This window comes from Carcharodon carcharias, chromosome 14 (genome assembly GCF_017639515.1).
Source record: "Carcharodon carcharias isolate sCarCar2 chromosome 14, sCarCar2.pri, whole genome shotgun sequence".
NCBI lineage: Eukaryota > Metazoa > Chordata > Chondrichthyes > Lamniformes > Lamnidae > Carcharodon > Carcharodon carcharias.
In genome coordinates, this window is record NC_054480.1 from 143,413,172 (window position 1) to 143,440,554 (window position 27,383).

The following is a 27,383-nucleotide window of genomic DNA, read 5'->3' on the forward strand; positions in this document are numbered from 1 at the left end:
AAAGTGCATTCCAGAATACCATAGGCTAACCATGTAGATTATCGGTCAATAGGTGTAGATTCAGAGATCTATTGCACACTGTTGGGAATTTATTTTCAATATTGGTTAGAGAACAGGTAGACAATAATTACAAATATGTTTCCCACTTTGAACCACCATATGTAAGTAAAACCAATTAGACTTTTATTACATTATGAGTGCTTGGTTTGGATACCAAAGAAAATGCAAATGAAGCAAAGATGAAGCAAACCAAACCAAACCAAACTTCCCTTGTGGAGTTAAAGCCACCTTAAGGTATGTGACTTGCTGGGTCCTTAAGTGATGAGAAGGAAAAAGAACGATTGGGCAAAATAACCAGGGGCTATTACTTTTTCTCTCATTGGCTTCAACCCAAAGTTGGATTTTGTCACAGCGTTTGCATTTTTCTCTGTGAATCATAGAAATATACAACACAGGGTTTTCATAGTGTCATGTTATCACCTAACACGCAAAAAGGCGCATGGTTGGCAACCGCGTGGGAACGTTTTTCTGGCCGATACACGATGGGCCGCCATTTTTCTGTGAGAAAGAAGCCATTCGGCCCGTTGCGCCTGTGCTGGCTCTTTGACAGCTGTGCAAATTTGTCCCACCCTCCTGCCATCTCCCTGGAACCCTGCCAATGTCTCCCCTTCAAGTAATTATCCAGTTTCCTTTTAAGCATCTTCAAAACAGAAGAGGAAAAATAATTTATATATCAGAAAAATGTCACCAATCGAAAATGTTCACCCTCCTCAATTTAATGCGTGGGAATATAGTTGTATCCCACTGTGATCTGTGCTTTGGCACGTATGAAATGTACACATATAGGGACGTTGGAATTCTGAACTAGGGAAGGAAAGTTCTGGAAATATTCAGCAGAGCTGCGACCGTAGACATCATCAAAACATTGGCTCTTCTTCTTCTTCTTCTTCTTCTTCTTCGACTCCCTGACCAACCGCCCCGCCCCCAGCCCCGAGCCCCGCCCCCAACCTCCGGCTGAAACGCATGCGCGGGAAGGCCGCCTGCCGCGCAGCATTCTGGGGGTTGTCGTTCCAGCGGTGAAATAAACCATATTTCACCCCTCTCCTAAGATTCACTCGGTTCTGCTGAAGGGTCAGGAGGACTTCGGGACGTCAGCTCTTTTCTTCTCCGCCGATGCTGCCGGACCTGCTGAGTTTTTCCAGGTGAGTCTGTTTTTTGTTATGAAATGAAATGAAACGAACCAAGCGGCGCGTCCCGACAGGCTGCGCGCGGTGCGCATGCGCATGCGCGGCGCCCCGAGGGTTGGGGGGCGGGGGGTGTCTCTGGAGCTTGCGGCCCGCCGGAAGGAAATTGGCCACCTGGGCTCCGCTCACTTTGAACGGCTAACGGTTTGTGAGGTGAGTAAATAAATAAAACCCCCGCCCGCGCGCGCTGGGTGTTTTAACTGCTGCGTCTGAATTTTACACACACGCACAAAAAAAAAATACCCAGTCACGTTTATCTTTGTGCGTTGGACTTGAATGTAAAAGATGTAATGATGATGGAAACCCTCTTCCTCCCCTCACGTTTCCATGTCAAAGCTCTGCCCAGGTTACTGCGGAGAGCGTCGGGCGTTTTCTGCTCTTACTCCATCTGCAATGGCTGTGCAAGGGTTGGGAGTGGGGTTGCTGAGTGGAGTGGACACCCAGTGTGTGTGTGTGTGTGTGTGTGTGTGGGGTGGGGTGTGGAGTAGGTGGGGGTGGGTTGTGGGGGGTGGGGTGGGTGGGGGTGGGTTGTGGGTGGGTGGGTGGGGGTGGGTTGTGGGGGGTGGGGTGGGTGGGTGGGGGTGGGTTGTGGGGGGTGGGGTGGGTGGGGGTGGGTTGTGGGGGGGGTGGGGGTGGGTTGTGGGGGTGGGGTGGGGTGGTTTGTGGGGGGTGGGGTGGGTGTGTGGGTGGGGTGGTTTCTGGGGGGTGGGGTGGGTGTGTGGGTGGGGTGGTGGGTGGGGGGTGGGTGTGTGGGTGGGGTGGTTTGTGGGGGGTGGGGGGTGGGTGTGTGGGTGGGGTGGTTTGTGGGGGGTGGGGGTGGGTGGGGGTGGGTTGTGGGGGGGGTGGGGGTGGGTTGTGGGGGTGGGGTGGGGTGGTTTGTGGGGGGTGGGGGGTGGGTGTGTGGGTGGGGTGGTTTCTGGGGGGTGGGGTGGGTGTGTGGGGGGTGGGTGTGTGGGTGGGGTGGTTTGTGGGGGGGTGGGGGGTGGGTGTGTGGGTGGGGTGGTTTGTGGGGGGTGGGGGTGGGGGGTGGGTGTGTGGGTGGGGTGGTTTGTGGGGGGTGGGTGTGTGGGTGGGGTGGTTTGTGGGGGGTGGGGGTGGGGTGTGTGTGGGTGGGGTGGTTTGTGGGGGGTGGGGGTGGGGGGGTGGGTGTGTGGGTGGGGTGGTTTGGGGGGGTGGGTGTGTGGGTGGGGTGGTTTGTGGGGGTGGGGGGGTGGGTGTGTGGGTGGGGTGGTTTGTGGGGGGTGGGGGGTGGGTGTGTGGGTGGGGTGGTTTGTGGGGGTGGGGGGGTGGGTGTGTGGGTGGGGTGGTTTGTGGGGGTGGGGGGGTGGGTGTGTGGGTGGGGTGGTTTGTGGGGGTGGGGGGGTGGGTGTGTGGGTGGGGTGGTTTGTGGGGGTGGGGGGGTGGGTGTGTGGGTGGGGTGGTTTGTGGGGGGTGGGGGGTGGGTGTGTGGGTGGGGTGGTTTGTGGGGGGTGGGGGGTGGGTGTGTGGGTGGGGTGGTTTGTGGGGGGTGGGTGTGTGGGTGGGGTGGTTTGTGGGGGGTGGGGGGTGGGTGTGTGGGTGGGGTGGTTTGTGGGGGGTGGGGTGGTTTGTGGGGGGTGGGTGGGGTGGTTTGTGGGGGGTGGGTGGGGGTGGGTTGTGGGGGGTGGGGTGGTTTGTGGGGGGTGGGTGGGGGTGGGTTGTGGGGGGTGGGGTGGGTGTGTGGGTGGGGTGTGTGTGTGTGTGTGTATGGGTGGGTTGTGGGGGGTGGGGTGGGGGGAGCAGTAAGGGTGGCGGGGCTTATTTCCATCTTTTATGCTCCCCCCACGCCCACTAGAGCTATACCTTGAGTGCCCTACCATCCATTCTTAATTAGCACATTCGTTTAGATAATATCACCAACTTTAACACCTGTGTTCTTTTGTCTGTGACATCTTTTGATTATCTGCTCCTATCACTGCTTGATTGTCCCTACAACCACAACCCCCCCTCCACTTCTCTCTCTTTCCCCCCCGCCCCCCCACCCTTAAACCAGCTTATATTTCACCCCTTCCTTGGATTCACCTAGTTCCGTTGAAGGGTCATGAGGACTCGAAACGTCAACTCTTTTCTTCTCCGCCGATGCTGCCAGACCTGCTGAGTTTTTCCAGGTAATTCTGTTTTTGTTTTGGATTTCCAGCATCTGCAGTTTTTTGTTTTTATCAAGGGTGGCGGGGGATTGTCCTTTTAAAAAGCAGACTGGTTCGCCAGTGTCTCGCCTCTTGGGGAAAGAAGCTTGTATGCGACTCCCGACCTCTATAACCTGGTTCGCTCTTAACTGCCCTCTGACAGCCGCTCAGTCGCATTTAAGAAAGTGGCTCACCGTCACCTCGAGGGCCGTTAGTGATGGGCAATAAATGCTGTCCTTGATAGGGATGCCCACGCATGAACACAAGAGCAGGGTGGTAGAGCATCTGGCCTGTCGAGTCTGATCTGCCATTCAATGCAATCATGGCTGATTGGGCTTCAGCTCTACTATCCCGCCTGCTCCCCCCCATACTTTATTTTCTGATAGAATTATTTTATGAATATCTTGAATCAATGATGGACCATCCACACCCTCTAAAGTAGAGAATTCCATGTTCTATGAGTTAATTTTTTTTTAAAAATGATCATTGGCAGACATGAATTAGGAGCAGCTGTAGGCCAAGTGGCCCCTTGAGCCAGCTCTGCCATTCAGTAAGAGCATAGCTGAACTTCAACATTAACTCCACTTATGGGACTTGACCCAAGATTTTTAGATATTGTTAATGAGCGACAGCACCATGCCTTTGTTAGCTCTATGCCTTTAAACTTGACTGTTCCACCTGACATTTGTGCGCATCCAAAACTGTTGCTTGTATCTCATTCATCTATTAGACCTGTGCTTGCTGACCTTCACTGGTTCCCTGTCAGACAACACCTGAGTTTCAAAATTCTCATCCTTGTTTTTAAATCTCTCCATGGTCTTGCTTCTCTAGCACCAAAAAGCCTTCAAAATCTCTCTGCTCTTTCAGTCCTGGCCTCTTCATTATTAATTTTAATCAATCTATCATTTGCCTTTGTTTCAGTAGCCTTGGAAAGCTAAGCTCTGGAATTATTTCCCTCTCCATCTGTCCTCTTATAATTTTCTCCTTAAAACTACCTCTTTGATCAAGCTTTTGATCATTTGCCCTGATTTTTTCTTCTTTGACTTGATGTTAAAAATGTTTGGAGTCATAGAGGTCTACAGCACAGTAAAAGGCCCTTTGGCTCATCAAGTCTGCACCGGTCAAACAAGTACCCAACTATTCTAATCCCATTTTTCAGCACTAGGCCCTTGGCCTTGTATGTCGTGGCATTGCAAGTGCACATCCAAATACTACTTAAATGTTGTGAGGGTTTCTGCCTCTACCACCCTTTCAGGTATAGAGTTCCAGATTCTCACCACCCTCTGAGTGAAAAAATCTTCCTCACATCCCCTCTAAACCTCCTGCCCCTTACTTTAAATCTATACCCCCTGGTTATTGATCCCTCGACCAAGGAGAAAAGTTTCTTCCTGTCTACACTATCTATGCCCCTCATAATTTTATACACCTCAATCTCCTCTGCTCCAGGGAAAATAACCCCCATCTATCCAATCTCTCCTCATAACTGAAACTCTCCAGCCTAGGCAACATCCTGGTAAATCTCCTCTGCACACTCTCTAGTGTAGTCACATCCTTCCTATGATGCGGATTGCTGAACTGCATGCAATACTCTAGCTGTGGCCTAATCAGCGTTTTATACAGTTCCAGCATAACTTCCCAGCTCTTATATTCTATGCCTCAGCTAATAAAGGCAAGTATCCCATATGCCTTCTTAACCACCTTATTTACCAGCCCCTATTCTATTGCTATTACTCTTGTTAAGCACTTTGGGGAATTTTTACTGTGTTAAATGCCTTCTATAAATGTAAGTTGTTGATGGACACTTGAGCATTGTTGTCATTCGTTAGCCCCTAGTGGCACATAGTTTGGATAATAGCAGTCGCTGAAGACTACCACCAACAACTTGCATTTATATAGCGACTTTATTGTAAAAATGCCTCCAGTTGCTTCATAGCAGCATTATTGAGCAAGATTTGACACAATTTAAGTTCACATCCTGTACTATGAGGATCAAACTGAAATAAATTCATGATATTGTGTGTATGTGGGCCCTGTAGCATCCAGTGTTGGCTAGATCCTACCTCCAGTTATACCTGGATCTCTTCAGAAGACTGAATCACAGAATCTCTCAGTGCAGAAGAGGTCCTTCGGCCCATTGAGTCTGCACCGACACATGAGAAACACCTGACCTACCTACGTAATCCCATTTATCAGCACTTGGCCCATAGCCTTGAATGTTATTACGTGCCAAGTGAATCCGCTAAGCTCTTTTGTTGAACGTTCCTGTTGTTAGGAAATAGAAATAGCTTAAGTTATACTTGTAGGTGTGGGTGTTAGGAATGAGTTTTAGCTTTAAAGTTTTAAGTTTAATTTGTATTTCAGTATCTGTGTTAAGAAAGGTCAAATGATGTTTTAGTTTCACTTTAAAAGGCTGCTTGCGTTTCTAATGAGATGCTTATGACCTCTGTAAAGTAAAAATAAACGCACTTGTTGGAGGAACAGTGCTATTGCCTAGCAACAGGGGGGCCAAATAGGTAGGTTCCTCCCACACATGTTTGTTTTGTTAAGTAAAGGTCTGTAATTCTTTGCTATGGGCATGTGAAGCAGTGATGTACTGTTTCGGCTGAGTTGGTGAGAGAGTGCATGGAAGACAGCTTGAGTGCATGTGGTGACTCAGGGAAGAGGAACGTCAGAAGGAGAGTTCAAAACCCTGGAGTTGAACCCTTGTGGAAGGTGTCTGAGTGAAAAAGTCAGTTTGGGAGAAGATTCCAAGGTGAGGTCCTGGAGAATGGAGATTGGAAACCCTCATGTAAAGGACACGGTTCAGTGAGACCGGTTGGCTCACAGTGTGACAAGCGCCTGGGGGGAGTTGAGAGATCTGTAGCATCTGTTTGAGGTGGCATCTGTCACTTAGTTTGAGTGAGGTGTGTCTGACCACAGGGTGCCATAAGTTTACGTGGACTATGTACTTATTGTGAATATTAGAGTATAAGATAGCTTTTGTAACTTGTGTTATCCTTACAGGTCTGTATACATCTGTAGATGTATAGTTGTGGGTGAAGGAATATTGTAATATATTTCATTTCTTGTTGAATAAATGTTTTATTCTTTTGTTAAAAGTTCATCAGCTGACTCCTGTGCCTCTGTTTAGTAGCTACTCTCCATGTATCTAAACAAACAAAAATATAAGTTAGGATTTTCAAGCTGGGTTTCATGCTGCGATCAGGTTTGTCCAGGGATAACCTCAGCTATGGATCATAACACTGTTTCAAACTGTAAATCCAGAGCCCCACTTTAGTTGGTTACTTTCTTGTCTTGGCATGGTACTGCTCACGAGTGAAAGATTGTCAGCTACAAATTTTCTATTTTCTCAAAACAAACAGACCTAATTTTTTTTTGCTGTCCCCTGGGGAATTGATATCTATTTGCTAACCGATTAAAATAGGCTAACATTGGTAGTGAGCAAACTACCTTTTTAGGATCACATTCTAGTTCCTTCAATGTTTTATACAACTTTACTCAGTCATTTTATGTTTAAAGTCCTATTCAAAGCATTCCAGGAGGCCTTTCAGGACTCCATTTCAAAGATTAAAATGCTGGCATTTTATGATGAGAAGCCCTGTTTCTATGATCTGGGTGCTCTCAAATGCAAATGACAGTTTTTTGTAAGCTATGAACCTGCATCTCTTATAGGTAAAATGAATGAGAGCATGCTATGGGACTAATATACCAACAGCATGTGGCACTGGGGAAATGTGGTATGTCTACTCCGAAAGCTGTTAAAATCAGATGGTTTCATTTAGATTAGAGCTACCTGGGTGATTTGCTTACAAGTTAGGCAGTTGCATAGAAGGGGAAAGTTGCTAAATGCATAACCTGTTTCTGAATGGGTGTATGAAATCTTAGCTGCCCCTGAGTGAATCTCTGGAAAGAGGTGTAGGACTAAGTTTGTGTGAAGACTGTAGGGCTGATGCTCAGTTATGTTTCAATAATTGAGTACTGTAGATAAATTGCACAGTGCTTTTACTGGTCATCTGTGTACTTTTGACACCCACTCTGGGGGAAAAAAATTGCCTTGCTTTTACAGGATTTTAAAAAAATACTCTGGTCTGATTGTGTAAATTTTAAACCGGCAATGCTCACTCATCTCCTTCACGGACAATTAACAGGGCCAAGTTAATCTATAGGTTAAATAACCTACTTGTAATTTGCAGAAACTGGCTTCTATCTCTCTTTTGAAGTGTATTACAGAAGGGCAACTTCCCTCTTGATTCTAGTTATTTTTGAAGTTTACTTAGCCTTCGTATCTATGATAAGCCTTTTAAAACATTATCTCAGTCTTACCATCCTTCCCCTAAAGACCTGTCCATTTCCAAATGAACAGTACCGACCACTCCTTCAATTTCAGGTTTAATGCATCTTACTTTCAATGTTTCAATCGCCTATGTTCTGGTAAGTTCAGCTGGATAGTCTGCTAAGAAATCATCAAAAGAAAAACCAATCCTGTGCAACAATGTTCATTGATCAGTTAATGTTTTTTTACCTGTGTTTTTCTGCAGTGGCAACAGCTGTAAGAAATTGACTATCTCAGTACTCTCTCACTCTACAACATCTGTGGACTTGATTGTTAGACTCTCTGGAATCCCATCACATCCATATTTTGCATTTGGCTTCTGCATAGGTTGAGAGTATAGAACACTAACAGCCAACTCCAAAATAGTAATTTGTCAGTTTGGCTGTTGTACACACAAAAGGTCCATCAGAATCCTGAAAGTATAACAGTTTTTATTATGGGTGGTGTTGTGCAAAGTAAACATAAAGACACCACCACACATGATTCCCTAAATCCATGAGCAATATTCACAGATCAGCGACAAGCTTTTCTTTCATTACGTGAAGTTTGTTATTTGCAACCTGTTTGGGATGTAGTGATTGTGCTGCCATCATACTATACGTTCTGCATCTACAGTAGTGCTATTAATTATTAATGTTTTATTTACTGACCTTTCCCTGTTGCTTCAACACTTTGATTCAGGGTAAAGTATAAAGGGCATAAAGCTTGTTGGGATAGATTGCAACTGTGGGTGATAAATGTTTAAATTCAATTTAAATATTTATATTTCGTTGGCTATTAAGGCTACAGCACCAGGAGATAGCAGGACAAGTAGTTGTTTAAAAAAAATCACCAGCTTTATCTTTTTTAAAACAAGAACTGATATCTGATAACTTAAAATATACCCAGCACTAACAGATGACAGACAGAGAACCATGTAGCAAAGTCTGGATAAATAGCTGCAATATGATACAGAATAAGAGGATGCATTAACATTGGGATGTGTTCACTGATCCATTAAGATTAACCACAGACCAATACTTGTTGGTCTTTGGCTAGGAGACCAACTTCAAGTTTAAAGCTCTGCATCTGCCCAGATGGATGGCAATGTCAGCAGCTTGCATTTATATAGTACTATTTACAGAGGAAAAACATCTCAAGGCACTTCAGAGGCAAAATCAGACCAAAATGGACACTGAGCCAAAGAAGATACAGATCTGGATTTTGTAGTCCAGTGTTTGGTACCATAACTGTAAAATTGACAGCAATTCTGGTGTTTTTATATGCACGTTAAATGTGGAAATCTGGAAGTTACTTTGTGATTACCCCTTTCTCCACAGGGGGTGCTATTAACATCCACACAGATGGAATTCTTTAGGAATCACTTGAACTAGTGTGAACTTCCACTCAGTCTCACTTTAAAAACTTGATAAAGTTATGCCTTATGGAATGAGGTGTATCTGGATTTTTCATGGCATACTAAATTCATAATTACTGCTGAACAACTTCACTGTTCCTGAAAAAACTAATTTTGTGTATGCAGAATGTCAAATTTCTCTATTATGATTAAAAAAATTGTTAAAACACCCTGGATTTTTTTTAAAATTTGTTCGATAATTCAGCTTTGACATTAATTTCACATGTATGGCCCCAATCTCCGTTTTCCTTTCTGTGAAATGGTTAAAAATGGAAAGATAATTAATGCATTTTATTTCCTGGTTTGCTATCCAGCCTGTGAGACTGCTTCATTTTTTATCTAGGCTGTTTAACCTGCTTGATGACATCATTGTCAGATGCCAGAGGTCATCTTGTGCGGATGCCAGAATGAACGTAATGTTGGGAAAGATTAAATCACGCTCGATATTTGTGGGTAGCTTTCTTCACTCTCAGTGGTGAATGCAATCACTTTGTGGCTGACTGCAAAATCTGAGCCATGAGGGGAGGTGGCCAAAGGTTTGGTCACAGTGCTATGTTGTAAGAAGTGAGGTGGGGAAATGGCAAGGTTTATGGAGGACCAAAGGAGGTTACAGTGATAAGGGAGCAAAGCCATAAAGGGATTTAAATACAATAGGGTGCTGTGAATTGGTGATACAAATGATAAAGCCATTTAAGTTTTTAAAAATGTGCTTCAGATCATAAAATTGTACTAATTACTCCTTTACAATATCTGGAGAAAATTGTATCTACAGCGTAAAATTTGTTTACTGGTATTTTGATAAATCTAAAACTTGAAAATGAGTTTCCTGGATGGGGGTTGTTTGCTGACAGAAATAGCTTTTCATTTTGTATCATAGTGTATATGTATAATTGTTATTTTAAATGCTCCTGTCAATCAAGCACCATTAGTCAGGATACCTTAGAACTGATAAAGGCAATGGCTCCTGTAGGGAACCTAATGTTACCGTGCCAACGAACAACACAAAGTTGACATCCCAGGATTTTGCCGGAACCTGTGGCTATTAAAGCATAAGAGGTGATAATTAAAATTTAAAACTTTTTAAATAAGGTATTGAACTGTTAGGCTAGTATTACCAGCCAAGATGGGGAAAGGGTGTCATTACCAACACCCCTTGAAATGTTGCAAAGTGATCCATCAGGGAATCCAAGCTGGTCTCATGATTAAGAGACTGCATGTTGTGGTTTCCTAAGATGGTTTTAAACGTTCAACAATGTAAATACTTAGCTGCTGGTACAGGGAGGTGGACTGTGGAGACTTTTGATCTCTTTCTCACTGGCCCACCCATTTCCCTAGCCTTTTTTTGGTGGGGGGTGATTCCTTTTTAATTCTATTCTTTATGTACTTAAAAGTCGTAATTTTGTTTTAACTTGAGTTTTGATAGTGAAGTGTAAACTCTGCCATTGGGATGACCATTATGGATCTAGACATGAAGTGAAAATCTGGGCCAATTTGCAGCGTATGTTCTGAGGATTTGTCAGATGACTGCGTTATCCTGCTCCCTCTTGAGTTCCAAATATTAGTCAAAAACTTAAATTTTAGTTTGGTACTCATATTTTGGAAATTAAAGTAACAGAGGTTGCTTGAGTTATCTGCGCAAAGCTGTTCTGCAATTTGAAGTGGAAATGTTGAAATAAATTGAACTGCTTTCACTGTTGTGCTTATTTGGCCCTCTCTATCACAGTTTGGTATTGCAGCAGAATAGAGCTAATATAAGATTTATTGGGCTGTAGTGAAAGTGATTCTCATCACTTAAAGATTTTTCTTTAGAAATTTATGGGTCATGACTTTAGAACTTTCTTCTGTCATTAATGTCATTATCATGCAGTTTTAGGTAAACGTACCCCTATGGTTGAATTGTTAATGTGTAGACATTTAATTGTAAAAGTTACAATACAGTGTGCAAAATTCTAGTATAGCAGCTTGTAACATCATTTAAAAACTGCCTTTTATGTAGTGTGGATTTGATCTTGCTGTGGATTGTGACCAATACTCCAAACTAAAGGCATTTTTGACATGGTATTTGGCATTGTCTTGCTAACTACTGTCGTCCATCTTTGAGATGAAACTTTAAACCTTCTGCACTGACAGAGGTGCCATCTTTCAAATAAGAAAAACTGAGGCCCAGTCTGCCCTTTTGGCTGAACGTAAAATATCCCATGGCAGTATTTCAAAGAGCAGGGAATTTATCCCTATGTTTTGGCTAAGCTTTGTGTCTCAATCAACATCACAGAAACAGATCATGTCAAGTTGCAGTTGTGGGGACTTGCTGTGTACAAATTGATGCATTTCCTACATTACAAAAATGACTGCACTTCAAAATTGCTTCATTGGCTGAAAGCACTTTGAGATGTCCTATGGTCATGAAAAGTGCCATATAAATGCTCTGGAAAAGTAGCATGAAAGGAGAACAGATGGTTATCTGACTGAATTACATGCCTGTAGATACCCCTCTGATTGTAGCAAGTTGCAAAAAGCACATATACTTGATTTAAATTAATTTTGCAATTACTTAAAAATACTTAGATGAAAAATTATCCACTTTTAAGCATATGTATCGTGTCAACGTTTGTATTTCACTGAGTGTTCTTCCTCATTTGGGTTTCTGTCTACGTGAGCACTGTCTGCACTTGACATGTATAATGCAGGAGTAATCATTGTGTTGGAAATTTGGCAAGAAATAATTTAATTGTTGTGAATAGTACTTGCCAATTTACTTTGAATATTGGCGTGCTTCTGCCATATTGTTTGCCAGTTTGCTGATCTTGTATTCCTCGTGCACAGAAGCACCTTGAGACATATTTGAAATCCGAGAGCTTCCTTTTAAGATTCATTTTTCAATAACTATTGTGAATATAGCAAATATATTATGTATGAATAAATAGACTTATGCTTTGAAAAGTATTAACTGATTCAACTTTATGAAGTAAATAACATTTAAGCAAATATTTCCATTTTAATCAGGAAGAAATATCACCAGATTCCTCATGCAATGTTATGATCTTATTTACAAAATAAGTCATAAGACATAAGAGCAACAGTAGGCGATTTGACCTGTCAAGTCTGCTCCATCATTCAATAAGATCATGGCTGATCTGAGAGTGGCCTTTACTCCACTTTTCAGCCTGCTTTCCCCACCACTGCATAACCCTTGACTCCCTTTTTGAGCAGAAGTCTGTCCAACTCAGCCTTGAATATTTTCAATGATTCAGCCTTCACTGTGGAAGAGAATTCCAAAGAGTAACAACTCTGAGAGAAGAAATTCCTCCTCATCTTAGTCTTAAATGGGAGACCCATTATTTTGAAACTCTACCCCTAGTTCTGGATTCCTCCAGGAGGGGAAACACCCTTTCAGCATCTACCCTGTCAAGCCCCTGCAGAATGTTATATGTTTCAATAAACCTTTGAGATTGCTGTCTCCATTTCATCCATTAGGGGTCAGACTGAAATAACATTAGAACTACTTGGTTTCTCCACTTTTTCCACCTCCCAGATGGCCTAACTTAAATCAGGAGCTTTTTCATGTCTAAGCCCTTTAGCATGATATGTTATAACACCAACTCATTGTCATTGAGCTACCATTGTAAATATATATTTAAAAATTTTGTGAATTTGTATATTCAGATAATTTGAAAATAAAACCTAATTTGTTTTACTTATATTTTCCAACTATTGTTTTCTGTTCTTCAGAACTGTCAAAGCAGTAGCTAAGACCAACTGAAGACCATGACTGGTAGGTTCTGTTGACTTTCTAACACCTGATATGATAAATAATAAAAATCTTCTTGAAACACTTGCACAGCATAGATTAATAACTTTGTGATGGCCCTCAGATGGAAGGTTTCTAATTGTGTTGAGTTATAGAGAGGACTAACCAAACAGATGTCATAATGATCTGTCTGTTAGAATGATGGAACAATAACATCCTTCCTCATGCACTCGGATCTTTTTGCCAAAAGCAGCCTGGGCACAGCCATTTGTCTGACCTCTTCACTGAGTGGTTCGAAGATGCACGAGTGTTAGGAAGAACGAAGAAATAGCTGGGGGAAGTATCTGGTTTTTAATTTTAAAAAGCATAGTTCAAAGAGGAGCAAGCTTTTTCTTTCTTTTCCTCCTTCCCCCTCACTGCATTTATTACCCTGGATACAACACATTGTCTTGCTAGGCCACATCAGGGGGCAACCGAGAGTGAGCCACATTGGTGTGGAACTGGAATCACACCATAAACTAGACAGAAGATTGTCAGGTTTTTTCTATAAAGGATATCAACAAGCCAGTGAGTTTTTACAATGATCTGATAGCTTCATGGTCACTTATTTTAAAGGCACCATTTTATTATCTAAATACAAATTTTCAATCTTCCAAGATGGAATTTGAACTCCATGTATTTGATAGAAGTAATTAAAATCATTTAAGGGATGCGAACGATCAGATTAAAGGAGTTTCCAGTGGTTGAAGAATCTAGAAATAGGAGGCATGGATAGTGGATATAAGAAATGTAAGAGATTTAGGAGATACAGCAGAAGAAAGTTTTTTTTAACACTGAAAATTAGGACACTGGATTGAGTGTCCTAATTTTCTGCAAGGGTCCGTGCCAATATTTAAGAATGTTTGATAAGTGGTTGAAGGCAAAGGTGTATAGAAACAGGATGGGAATGTGGGATTAAGTGTATTGCTCTTATGGAAGATTAACACTCTTATGAACTGATCTATTTTCATGTTGTAATTTCTATGTAGTTCTGAGATCATGCTGTTTAGTTTGAAGCTGTGTCTGTGCTGGCAAAGTTTATACGTGAAATCTGATATTGATGAGCATTCACTATACTCCTAGCTTGCCAACTGCCTGCCAAAATCAGCTGCAAAGTCCAGATAGGGGGTATTAACCAGAAGCATCCTTTGCTTTGCAATCCATACTGAAGAGTATTCAAGGGAACTTTCACAAATAAATAATTGCCATGGTTCAAAGGTCTTTGGGTTCTACCTGAACTACCTGAAATATGTTTATACCTGTGGAACAGGTAATTCTGATAGGGATCGCCTTCCAATGGTAGACTGAATCTCACTGCCAATGACAGTTGTATGTAGAACTCATTTAGAGGTGAATCATTCTCTCTGAAGTGGTGGCTGTGTGTGAGCCAGGAAGTATATATTTTGCCTGATGGAGATGCACTCTTGAGCTTCCTGAAAGCAGACATTTTAAAATTAACACAATGCTACTAAGCTAGGAATTCCTAGAACACACGCTATCTTACAGGGAACAATGTGAATGGCCTGCACTATACCTTCCAGATTGCTGTGCAGCTGTACATGTGCACAGTTCAGCAGGAGCATTACTGCTGAGTATTTGCTGCACTTTCCTGTCACTTTTTTCAGATCTCTAGCATCTGCAGTATTTTGCTTTTGCTCGTGTTTGCTCCTGTTTTCTGTGACACAGAGCATGGTCTAATGCTTGATGATAAATAACAAAAGAAGGTAAATGCACCTGTAACTGTCATGTTATAAAATTTTTTTTTAGAAAAAGCAAACAATTTCCCCCCACTTCCAAAGTTTATTCCTTTGAAGCCTTGTTTCTATCAAAATTTTGAAGAAGAGATCCCACCAGATCACTGTCATCTTGTAAAGCGAATCTACCATTTGTGGATCTGTAAGTTGAGCTATTTTGTTTTCAAACTATATATTTTTCTAGGGTGGCATGTGTAATCAGTGAATATACTCTTTGCTAGGTAGGCTGCTTTTCATATATGCTTCCTATCTACAGTCATTCTCAATAGCAGAGTTTATTAATTATTCTTAGCTTCAACCTTGCTAATTAGATGTTTCTAGCAATAAAACAGAGGGGAGGGTAAAGAAAAGTGTTTATTATTTTATCAGCTCTTTTTTTGGTTGATGTGTCTCCTGATTGGGGTCCAGACCATTTGTGTGTGACAACCCATGGGATTCCTTGCTTGCCTCCACCAGACTCATTTTTAGTACCAGGGAGTAGTTCCTTGCAGAGGGGGAGATAAGAATTGGCATATAAACTTGCATTTCTTTAGTGCCTTTTAAAGCAGTAAAGTGTCCTAAGGTGCTTCACAGGAGCATTACTAAACAAAGCTTGTCAACAAACCACATAAGATAATGGGAGAGATGACCAAGGCTTGGACAAAGTGGCAGGTTTTGATAAACTTCTTAAAAGTAGCAAGGTAGAGAGCTTTAGGAAAGGAATAAGACCATGAGACATAGGAGCAGAAATTAGGCCATTCGGCCCATCAAGTTTGCTCTGCCATTCAATCATGGCTGATAAGTTTCTCAACCCCATTTTCCTGCCTTCTCCCCGTAACCTTTGATCCCCTTACCAATCAAGAACCTATCTATCTCGGTCTTAAATACACTCAATGACCTGGCCTCCACAGCCTTCTGTGGCAATGAATTCCATAGATTCACCACTCTCTGGCTAAAGAAGTTTCTCCTCATCTCTGTTTTAAAAGGTCTTCCCTTTACTCTGAGGCTCCCTTGGGTCCTAGTCTCTCTTACTAATGGAAACATCTTCCCCATGTCCACTCTATCCAGGCCTTTCAGTATTCTGTAAGTTTAAATCAGATCCCCCCCCCCCCCCCCAATCCTTCTAAACTCCATTGAGTATAGACTCAGAGTCCTCAAACGTTCCTCATATGTTAAGCTTTTCATTCCTGGGATCATCCTTGTGTACCTCCTCTGGACCCTTTCCAGGGCCAGCACATCCTGCCTGAGATACGGGGCCCAAAATTGCTCACCAAATTCTAAATGTGGTCTGACCAGAACCTTTATAAAGTCTCAGCAGCACATCCCTGCTTTTATATTCTAGTCCTCTTGAAATAAATGCCAACATTGCATTTGCCTTCCTAACTACCTACTCAACCTGCAAGTTAACCTTAAGAGAATCCTGGACTAGGACTCCCAAATCCCTTTGCACTCCAGATTTCTGAATTCTCTCCCCATTTAGAAAATAGTCTATGCCTCTTCTTCCTACAAATGTGCATGACCTCACACTTCCCCACATTGTATTCCATCTGCTACTTCTTTGCCCATTCTCCTAACCTGTTCAGATCCTTCTGCAGTTCCTCAATACTACCTGTCCCTCCACTTATCTTTGTATCATCTGCAAACTTAGCCAGGATGCCCTCAGTTCCTTCATCTAGTCATTAATGTATAAAATGAAAAGTTGTGGTCCCAACATTGACCCCTGCGGAACTCCACCAGTCACCAGCTGCCATCCTGAGAAGGACTCCCTTATCCCCACTCTCTGCCTCCTGCCAGACAGCCAATCTTCTATCCATGCTAGTACCTTGCCTCTAACACCATGGGCTCTTATCTTACTGAGCAGCCTCCTGGAGCATGGGGCCTAGACAGCTGAAAGCACAGCCACCAATGGTGGAACAACTAAAATAGAGGATGTGCAAGAGGCCTGAATTGGCAGAATGCAAAAAGCTTAGAAAATTGTAGGGCTGGAAGAGGTTACAGCGATGGGCAGAGGTGAGGCCATGCGTAGATTTTAAAACAAGGATGAGAATTTTCAGTATTGTAACACAATTAATTTTGAGCCTAAAAGACCATTTCAGGTACCCTCCCTCCCCAGAGAGTTATCTTTACTGATGATATGAATTCATTTGAGAACACCTCTTAAAAACCCCACCTGGGTGCTGATTAGTGGATACCTGAGCTATGTAAATGGCTGTGAGGGCTAATGTTATGGAAGTTTATCAAATTTATTGGAGCCTCAATTGTCTTTTTCTGTTTTATTGGATAAATATCTGTTTAGAGAATGGATTGAAAGTTTTGTCTGTGGTTGGTTGTTCACTTTTGGATATATGGAAGGTAAACTTTTGAAAGACCTGTGCCATTCTTCCCCTTTCCAAACTTTTTAAAGAAAAGGGAAATGATTGTTGTTCAAAACACACCATTCCATTTTTATGGAAGAAAATATTAACATTTGAGTTTTGCACTTTGGTAAAACATCAATTTTGATCTTGGTGTGGAGATGCTAGAGAATGGATTCCCTCCCCTGCTCTGGTAATGTTGTTGACAGGAATTGATCCTGTCCAACCTTATATGAAACAGGATTGGGAAAGTGTAATTCTAATTGGATGAAATTTGCATGCCCATTATAGCATGATTTTTGAGGTCTGACACCTGCAGAGTAACTGTTCAGACTGTTCGAATTTGCACACTTTCTTCCCTTTCTACTATGAATTGTCCCTGGGTGCATGAAGATCCTTTCCTGCCCTCATTAAAGTCACTGGAGTGGTTTGCGCAAAGACAACCTCAGAGGGAATAAAGTATTTTTTAGTATTGCTGAAAGGAGAGACATGCTGTTGAAGCTTTTTAACTTGTGCTCATCAGGACAGATTTGCAAGAATACCAATTGTAAAGGGAACAACAATTTATGCTGCATGGGAGGAGAGTGGACTCTAATTGGTAGAGGAGAATTGCCATGGAGAATGCCCCAGGAAATGGTTGTTCCAAGCTTTTGTTTAGTTGTAAAAGGCACAATGTGTGGACCTGCTCTTTCTATCTGCAAAGGACAGGGCCTTGTGTGTGCATGTATAAAGCTTCTAGCACACGTAAGTGAGCCACACTTGTGAGCCCAACTGGTGATCTTAAATTGGTTGTCAGTGTAATTCCTAGCACTTAACAAACCTGATTCTGCTGTACAGTCGTGGAATCACATCTAATCTTGGTCATTTATGTTTTGAAAACGTGGGCTGGTTGGGTAAGTCAGTACTTTGCATGTTGCGAACAGTGGGAAGGACATGCTGTTTGATATGATCCACCTGCCGTTGGGATGTACAGCCTGCATACCAAGCATCACACCAGCACTGAAATTTATATACCACGTTACTCAATTGTGTGATGGGCAGAACATCTTTTTGGCTTGATGGTAGCATCCTGTTAGTCTAGAATACCACTTTTGTTGCCACTGCATACTAGCAGCGTGAAATGGCTAGCTTCACCTTATGCTCAAATTTTTGAGACACCTTGTTGTTCCGGGGTAATCTTAGAGACTGGGCACCTTTCAGGACCAAAAGTGGTGGCCTTAAGTCCTTTTCTGAGGTTGCGCAATATACAGCGAGCAATGATCTGATCAGTGTAGCCACTATCTCACAGGATGGCCCTATTTAAGCATCAAACTTGCACGGTGAGCAAATGGCTCGGGTCCTATTTATGATGTTGCCAATGAGGCCAATCTTAGGATGTGGAATGAAGGAATCCCAAAGTGTATATTGACCAGTGAAGGTAGGCTTGCGGTAGACAGTAGTAGAGAACCCATCGGCAAATTTCTCAACTAGCACAGCAAGGAAAGGGAGCTTGTTTGACAGCTCCATTTCAAAGGCTAATTTGTGCTCAGCATGGAGCCCATCAAGGCGGGTAAGGAAATTCCTATATGCAACCCAGTTTGAATATGATATAATGTGGCCAGTTAAATTCTGGTTGACAGCATGTAAGTAGTGTGCAATGACGTGGGATGTGTAGTAGCATGCAGTTGAGTATGAACCAGTTTAATGTATGGTGAGCGAGGCCAAATGGGAGCACAGTATTCTGCAAGTGAATGGCATAGTGTAAGAGCAGATTAATATAAAGTGGAGGTGTTTGCTTCCTAGGCAAAGCCTGCAAGTTTGGTTATTAGGTTATTTTCAGTTTTGACTTTCTCAACCATTTTCACTAGATTTTTTTTTTGTATGTTTATAAAACACATTGATTACTGATCACAGTGATATCCTAACTGAGCTTTTCTTTGTGTTCAGTTTACAGCATTACCCTAGCAGTGAATTTAATAGGCTGCTTAGCTTGGCTGATAGCAGGAGGTGGCGCTATCAACTTTGGCCTGGCAATACTTTGGCTAGTTCTTTTCAGCCCCTGTTCATACGTCTGCTGGCTTCGTCCAATTTATAAAGCATTTAGGTAAATACTTGTGATGAAAGAAATAAAAGATGTTGAGCAACCTTAAGCAGACCCTTTTCAAGCTTGTAATTGTTGCATTTATTTTTCTCCAACAGATCTGATAGCTCTTTTAATTTCATGGCGTTTTTCTTCGTTTTTGCTGCCCAAGTTGTTTTGGCAGCTTTACAAGCAATTGGATTCAAAGGATGGGGAGCCTGGTGAGTCCTACCACTATGGAGGAAGCATAATTAGAAACCTTTCCCAATTTATATAGCACTTTGCTTTACCCTTTTCCACCTGGGCCCTTTGGTATTGTATGGTCTGGTCCAATGTGTACCACTTGAGCTATGTTAATGCAGTACTTCATACCTATCACAAGATGGCAACAAATATTTTGTTTATCCTTAACAATAATTTTTAATAAAGCTTTCACCTAGTTTGTTGTGAAGTCTTCACTTCAGCCTTCACCTGTCTAAAGGCTGAAAATAACTATTGTTTGATCTGTTTACATGGAGTAATATTATAGTCAGAAAAGAATGTTTAAAGATCACCAAATATAAAGCTGTATGAAGAAATGGATAATGACACGTGTAAACAGATTAGCAAAATATCTACGAGAAGTCATTTAAAAAGGATTGTAAGGTATTTAAAGAATTATAGAAAATTAACTAAACTAATATATAATCAAAGCCACCAAGACATACTGATACTAGATGGTACTGCAGTAAAGTCTGTCACAGGATACTGTAGAAACATACTGAAGGACAAAGGAATATTGATGTTTATTTAAAAATAATTAAATGACATAATATTTAAATTAGTGTCAGCCTGGGCTCACTGAATCAGCAAGTTGCATTTTCAAGCTCTACACCAGGGACTTGAGTGCATAATTTAAGCTGACATTTCAATGCAGAACTGTTTTGGAGGTGCGTCTTTCAGATCAGACAAACTGAGGGCCTGTCTGAGATGTTAGTCCCATGTGCTATCCAAGGCAGAGCAGGGAGCTGTACTGTTGTCCTTGTCAATATTCATCCCTCTGCGGACCACTATAACATGATCTGGTTATATAATTGCTGTTTGTTTGACCTTTTGTGTAAATTAGTTGTTGCCTTTTCACATGTTACAACAGTGACTATGCTTCAAAAGTACTTCATTGGCTGTGAAGTGATCTGGGATTCTTGAGCTGAAAGTCTGAATGCAAAGTCATTTATTCAATTAACTATTAGGAAGCAAAATCTCTTTCTCTGAAGTTTATTTAAGATTTTCCTTCCGTTTCTGGCATTAACAATTAAAAAAAAAATCTTGAAAGAAGTGGGTTTTTAAATCGGCAGTGAATACTGGACCAACATTAAAAATCATTATGTATAACATGTTAACCATATTACTTGTTTTTTTTATTTCAGTGGATGGATAGCTGCCATAGGTTTCTTCTCAGTTAATGTTGGTGCTGGAGTGGTAATGCTGTTCCCTGCGATCATGTTCACAGCAGTTGCAATCCTGAGTGCACTTGTTATTTTCCGTGTAAGTTTAGCTCCCTCTCCCCTTCTCTGAAAATGTTCTTTCAAGTGCGTTTTTCTATTTGAATCACAAGTGGCCTTCAGTGATAGGTATCTAGAGGTGCCACCAGGATAATACAGCCCACACTATGAACAGATTATTCAGTAAACTGATGAGCAGCTCAATATACTACTTGCAGGTGCTGTAAGCATTCTGCAGTACATTCCTAGAGATGATGATCGATTCTATTGAGTTGCAAAGTTAATCGCTTAGAAGAAATATTTGATTATGAACCTGGACATCTCTCTGCAAGTAGACTGGGATTCATCCAAGATGAATATTGAATTGCACTCTTCAAGTTCCTTTTCAAGAAAATGGGTTGCAACGTTGAGAACTTGGGCAAAACAAGTTTCAGGACATGGAATTAGGAGCAGGAGTAGGCCACTCAGCCCTTGGAGCCTGCACCACCATTCAGTAAGATCATGGCTGATCTGATTGTAGCCTCACTCCACATTCTTGCCTACCCCCAAAATCTTTCATCCCCTTGCTTATCAAGAATCTATCTACCTCTGCCTTAAAATATTCAAAGATTCTGCTTCCACCACCTTTAGAGGTAGAGAATTCCAAGGACCCTGAAACCTCTGAGAGAAAAAAATATTCACCTTATTTTTAAACAGTGGCCCCTAGTACTAAATTCTCCCACAAGAGGAAACATTTCTCCACATTGACCCTGCCAAGACTCCTCAAGATCTTAAATGTTTCAATCAAGTTGCCTCTTACTCTTCTAAACTCCAGTGGATACAAGTCTAGCCTGTCTAACCTTTCCTCATAAGGCAACCTGCCCAATCCAAGTGTTAGTTTAGTAAACATTCTCTGAACTGCTTTCAATGCATTTACACCCTTCCTTTAAATAAGGATACCAATACTGAGCATTGTACTCCAGACGTGGTCCCACCAATGCCCTGTAAAATTGAAGCATAACCTCTTACTTTTGTATTCAATTACCCTTGCAGTAAATGATAACATTCTATTAGCTTTCCTTATTACTTGCTTTACCTACATACTAACCTGTTGAGATTCATGCACTAGGGCATCTAGATTTCTCTGCAGATCAGAGCTTGGTATTATGTTGCCATTTAGATAATATGCTGCTTTTTTTAATTTTCCTGCCAAAAATGGACAATTTCACACCTTCCCATATTAAGCTCCATTTGCCAGGTCTTATAGCCTATCTATATCCCTCTGTAGCCTCTTTATGTCCTCCTTCACAACTTACTATCCTACCTATCTTTATATCATCAAATTTAGCAACCATACCTTTGGTCCCTTCATCCAAGTCATTTATATAAATTGTAAAAAAGTTGAGGCCTCAGCACTGATCTCTGTTGCACACCACTCGTGTTTTTGCCAACCAGCAAAAGACCCATTGATGCCTACTGTGTCCTGTTAACTAACCAATCTTCTATCCATGCCAATATGTTATCCCCCCTACGCCATGAGCTTTTATTTTTCACAGTAAGCTTTGATGTGGCTTCTGTAAATCTAAATGCAGCACATCCACCAGTTCCCTTTTATCAACAGCATATGTTACTTCTTCAAAGAACTCCAATAAATTGGTTAAACATGATTTCTCTTTCACAAAACCTATTGACTCTGCCTGATTACCTTGATTTTTTTCAAGGGCCCTGCTATAACATATTTAATAACTTTTTCCCAATGACAGTTGTTAAGCTAACTGGCCTGTAGTTTCCTGTTTCTGTCTCACTCTCTTGAATAAAAGAGTTACATTCACTATCTTCCAATCGAATGGAACCTTCCCCAAATCGAGGGAATTTTGGAAAGTTAAAATCAACGCATCAACTATCTCACTAGCCACTTCTTTTAAGACCCTATGATGAAGTCCTTCAGGACCAGGCACTTGTAAGCCTGCAGTTCCAACAATTTTCTCAGTACCACTTCCCTGGTGATTTATAATTTTCCTGAGTTCCTAACTCCCTTCCATTTCCTGATTTATAGCTATTTCTGGGATGTTATTGTATCCTGTATAGTGAAGACCAATGCAAAGTACAGGTTCAATTCATCTGCCATTTCCTTATTTTCCATTACTAATTCCCAAACTCACTTTCTATAGGACCAACACTCACTTTAAGTTTTCTTTTTTAAATATCTACAGAAACTTTTACTATCTGTCTTTATATTTCTAGCTAGCTTTCCCTTGTACTCTAATTTTTCCTTCCTTATCAATCTTATCATTCTTTGCTGTTCTTAATATTCTGTCCAACCTCCTGACCTGCCACCCATTTTTGTGCTATTATGTGCTTTTTCTTTTAAGTTTGATACTACCTTAATTTTTTTTTTGTTAACTACAGATGGTGGCTCCTCCCCTTGGAATTTTTTTTCTCATTGGAATGTACCTATTCTGCGTATTCTAAAATATCCCCTTAAATGTCTGCCACTGCAAACTATTGACCTTCTCTTAACCTGATTTTCCAGTTCACTTTTAGCTCATAATTATGCCCTCATAATTGCTCTTGTTTAAGTTTAAAATAGTCTTGGACCCACTCTTCTCGCCCTCAGTCAGATTGTAATATTCGATCATATTTTGATCTCTGCTACCTAGGGGTGCCTTCACTGAGGTTATTAATTAATACTATCTCTTTGCACAATACCAGGTCTAGTATAGCCTGCTCTCTGGTGCCAGAACTTGCTGTTCTAAGAAACTATCCCAAAAACATTCTATGAATTCTTCATCTAGGCTATCTTTGCCCATCTGATTTTCCAGTCTAAATGCAGATTAAAATCCCCCATGATTTGTGCCTTAACTTTTTGACGAGCTCACGTTATTTCTTCCTTTATAACCTGTCCTACTGTATGGTTACTCTTAGGGGGCTTGTATACCACTCCCACAAGTGACTACTTGCCTTTACCATTTCTCATCTCTACCGAACCTGTTTCTACATCCTAGTTTCCTGAACTCAGGTCATCCTTCTCTATTATGCTAGTACCATCATTAATTAACAGCCACCTCTCCACCTTTTCCTAGCTTTGTGGGCTTCTTAAATGTCATATACCCTTCAATATTCAGGTTCCAATCTATGTCATCCTGCAGCCATGTCTCTGTAATGGCTATCAGATCGTTCTTATTTATTTCTATTTGCGCTTTCAGTTCATCTGTTTAGTTTTGAATGCTGCGTGCACTTGTACACAGAGCCTTTAGTTTTGCTCTTTTATCATTTTTGTAACCCTTAGCCTTATCTACTGATTTACTCTTAGATTTGTACTCCCTATGTTCTCTGTCTCTTTCTATCACTGTCTGTTTATCATTCCACACATTAATGCCTTTCTCAACTCTTTGATTTACCACAGCTTCCCAATTTCCTTACCCGCTTAGTTAATTTAAACCCCCTCTACTTCCCTAGTTATGCAGTTTGCTAGAACACTGGTCCCAGCACAATTCTGGTGCGTTCCGTCCCAACGGTACAGCCCCCACTTTCCCCAAGAACCGGAACCCATTTATCCCACACCAGTCTTTCAGCCACATATTCATCTCTCTCTCATTTTATGTAACCTTTGCCAAGTTACACATGGCTCAGCTAATAATCTAGAGATTATTATCTTTGAGGTTCTGCTTTTTAATTGAATGTCTAGCTCCTCATACTCTGAATGTAGAACCTCTTTCTGAGTTCTACCTATGTCATTGGTACCTACATGGAGTATGACAACTGGATACTGCCCCTCCCACAGCAAGTTCCCCTCCAGCCCTGAGCAGATGTCCTGAATCCTGGCACTGGATGGGCAACACATTCGCCTTGACTCTCGCTCTTTGCTGCAGAGAGCATTGTCAATCCTCCTCACTATACTGTCCCCTACTACCATTGCATTCCTTTGTGCTTCTCCAACTTGAGTGGCTTCCTGTACCATGGTGCCATGGTCAGTTGCTCATCCACCCTGCAGCCCCCACTCTCATCCAAACAAGCTCAGAGAGCCTCAGACCTATTGGACAATTGCAAAGGCTGGGGCTCCTGTACTCCTGCCCCCTGAGTTCGCTTATCTACCTCACTCGCAGTCATACCCACCTGTCCCTGACCACTGACCAAATCAGAAGATGTTACCCTAAGTGGTGTGACTGCCTCCTGGTACAAAGCATCCAAGTAACTTTCCCCCTCCCTGATGTGTAACCATGTACACAGCTGAGCCATCAGCTCAATGATTCTGAACTAAAACTCCTCAAGCTGCAAACACTTAACTGCAGATGCATTTGCCCTGGATCACATTGGCACTCAGGAGCTCCCACGTGCTGCAGCCTTGACACATCACCTGTCCTGCCATCACTAATGTGTTTTAATTATTTATATTATTCATTATTTTCCTTTTTTATACATTTTATTAACTTTACCACCAGCTTGTATACTATTAAACTTAAACTTAGACCTCATCCACTTACCAGATACTCACCAAACAAATAAGGTGCTTTTTAATGTTTAAGTCCCTTGCCCTTTTTTTGTATCCTCTCATCTCGAAGGCAAATGTATTTCCATTATCAATGTTCATTGCCTAGTAGAGGGACTACACCACCATGATGCAGTTTTACCAAGTTTACCAAGAATCTTCTCCAGTGTGATGTATTGTAGAGTCAGTAAACACCTCTATTTAAGTTAAACTGTTTGGTATTTATACTTGTCTTCATGAAGTTGTCAATTTTAGTTTGGGTACTTGCCACTATCATGTGTTCCTAGGTTGGCACAGTATGGCTAAGTATAGCGTAAAGCCCCCTCTACTTTGCTAAGAAATGTGCTGCAACCCTAACCTCAGAACACTTTTACTTTTTACATAACATTCACTGAATAATCCCTGTTGAGGTTTGCCAATGTATGCAAGTTGTGTTCAGGGCTTATGCTGAATTGGAAGATGGTGGAGACTGCCCAAACTCAATAGAGTAGTGGCAAAAATAAGCACCACTATTGAGTAGAAGAGAATGGGTTTCCGTCTGCTTCATTTTGTTGAATTTCAAGTCACAGTCATGGAGAAGCTTTGAATGATGACCGAATTACCTCATGAACAGGTAGTTACTTCAATTGTTTCTGTTCAGTATTGGAAATTTGTTTGTAGGTGGTTCGCTTAACATCTCTATTCCAGTAGTGCGTGATGCACACAAAAGTGGAGAGATAGAAAATATAATTTATTTTTCTTTTAAAAGAGAGCACTTTTCACCAATGCATTTGACTTGGGACCCCTAGAGCCAACTAACAGGATATGTCATTGGCCTGAGACTAATCAAAGCCTGTAATCTAAAAGATTGGGAACATTATTCTATTTTATCCATCCCTTACTCCCTCCCCGTTTCTCCTGCTTTCCTTCCTACTATTCATTCTGCCTTTTGCTTTTCCTCCTTCAATCTTCTACCTTCTTTCTCTTTCCTCTGTTTAATCATCCATTTCCAACCTTGCTTCAGACTATCTGTTAAAATCGTTCGTGCTTTTATTAACCGCCAGGAAAATTCCAATTCTCTCCTGGCTGGCCTCTTATCTTTCATCCTCCATATAATTCAGCACATCCAAAACTCTGCTGCCCATGTTTCAATGCAACGTGTCATAGCTTGGTATAGTGGATAGGTTTCAGCCTTTGACTCCCTGCAGAGCTCTTGATCTGAAGTATTGGATGATTTTTAGTTTTGTCAATTTTCAAGACAGTAAGTAGAATTCTTCATGTAAGAGGTGGTGTTGATTCAATGAATATTTGACCTCACATTAAACATGATTGCATATTAAACGTGATTGGTAGAAACCTTGTAGAGTTTGCAAATCTTTTCAGACATTGTAAAATATGAAAAGCTAAGGACAGGTTTAGAAAACAGATTTAAAATGTGTTTTATATTTACTATTATAATTTAATCTAACAGGTGCACAGAATCTATCGGGGTGGTGGTGGAAGCTTTCAGAAGGCCCAAGAAGAATGGAGTGCTGGCACGTGGCAAAATCCCCCACCAAAGCAATTAGCATTTCAGACTGTTGCTGGTAATACTCTACCACAATATCCCACAGTTCCAAGATACCCTTGTGGTGATGAGTGGTCTTAGGATGTGAACTTTCAAAAAAAAAGTACTTAGTTTTTGTGATGCAAATTTACATTAAATCACAAATCAACATTTCTTAATAGAAAATGTAAATGCCTGGTATGCTACGTACTGAAAAGGTTAAGCATCTTTAATTGGAACTATACTACAAAGGCCTCAAATCATGAGTAGTAGCAGCGGAAAGGGATTTTTTGCCTAATTTTCTTGTATTATGTGTACATCATATTTGCTTCTCGGACTAAGGTTTGTGATCAGTGCTAACTGCTGTGGAATCGGACTTCAAAAAGACCTCGGATTGGATGTGAATGCTTCCAAAATTTAGTTTGTGACTTTTAAAAGTTGAAGTATATTGTGCTATTTTCATTCTGATCATGATCTAGAGTTAGACTACTTTTCCCCACTCTTCAGAATCTCACCAAAATGTAGAGCAGTTGACCTGTACCAGTCAAATGCAGCAGTGTCATGGAAAATGCTGAAAATACTCAGGATCAGGAAGCAACTGGGAAGAGAAACAGTTAATGTTTCAAGTTGATGATCTACTGTCTGATGAAAGATCATCAGCCTGAAGTGCTAACTCTCTCCACAAGTGCTGCCTCATCAATTGAGTATTTCCCGCATTTTGTTTTCATTTCAGGTTTTCAGCATTGCAGTATCTTGCTTTTCATATTTGATGTCATTTCCCCAAAATCTACTGCATATTGTTTAAACTTTGATTAGATCACAATTTCTTCAGTTTGTGTTCTCCCCAACCTCTTCTTTC

The 27,383-nt window shown here is 41.4% G+C and overlaps 1 protein-coding gene across 2 annotated transcripts; it reads left to right on the forward strand.

Annotated features, from left to right (window-relative positions):
• The first annotated feature begins 1,065 nt into the window (after positions 1-1,065).
• On the forward strand, positions 1,066-27,383 carry LOC121286968 (secretory carrier-associated membrane protein 4-like). Of its 2 annotated transcripts, none has more exons than XM_041204327.1 (7): positions 1,066-1,202; positions 12,847-12,889; positions 14,672-14,800; positions 18,918-19,074; positions 19,170-19,271; positions 20,457-20,574; positions 26,450-27,383. In XM_041204327.1, the coding sequence occupies exons 2-7, from the start codon at positions 12,883-12,885 to the stop codon at positions 26,624-26,626; spliced, it is 690 nt and encodes a 229-aa protein (XP_041060261.1). In that variant the 5' UTR covers positions 1,066-1,202; positions 12,847-12,882; the 3' UTR covers positions 26,627-27,383. The 2 variants fall into 2 exon arrangements, with proteins under 2 accessions (XP_041060261.1, XP_041060260.1); XM_041204326.1 differs by lacking the exon at positions 1,066-1,202 and adding an exon at positions 1,271-1,397.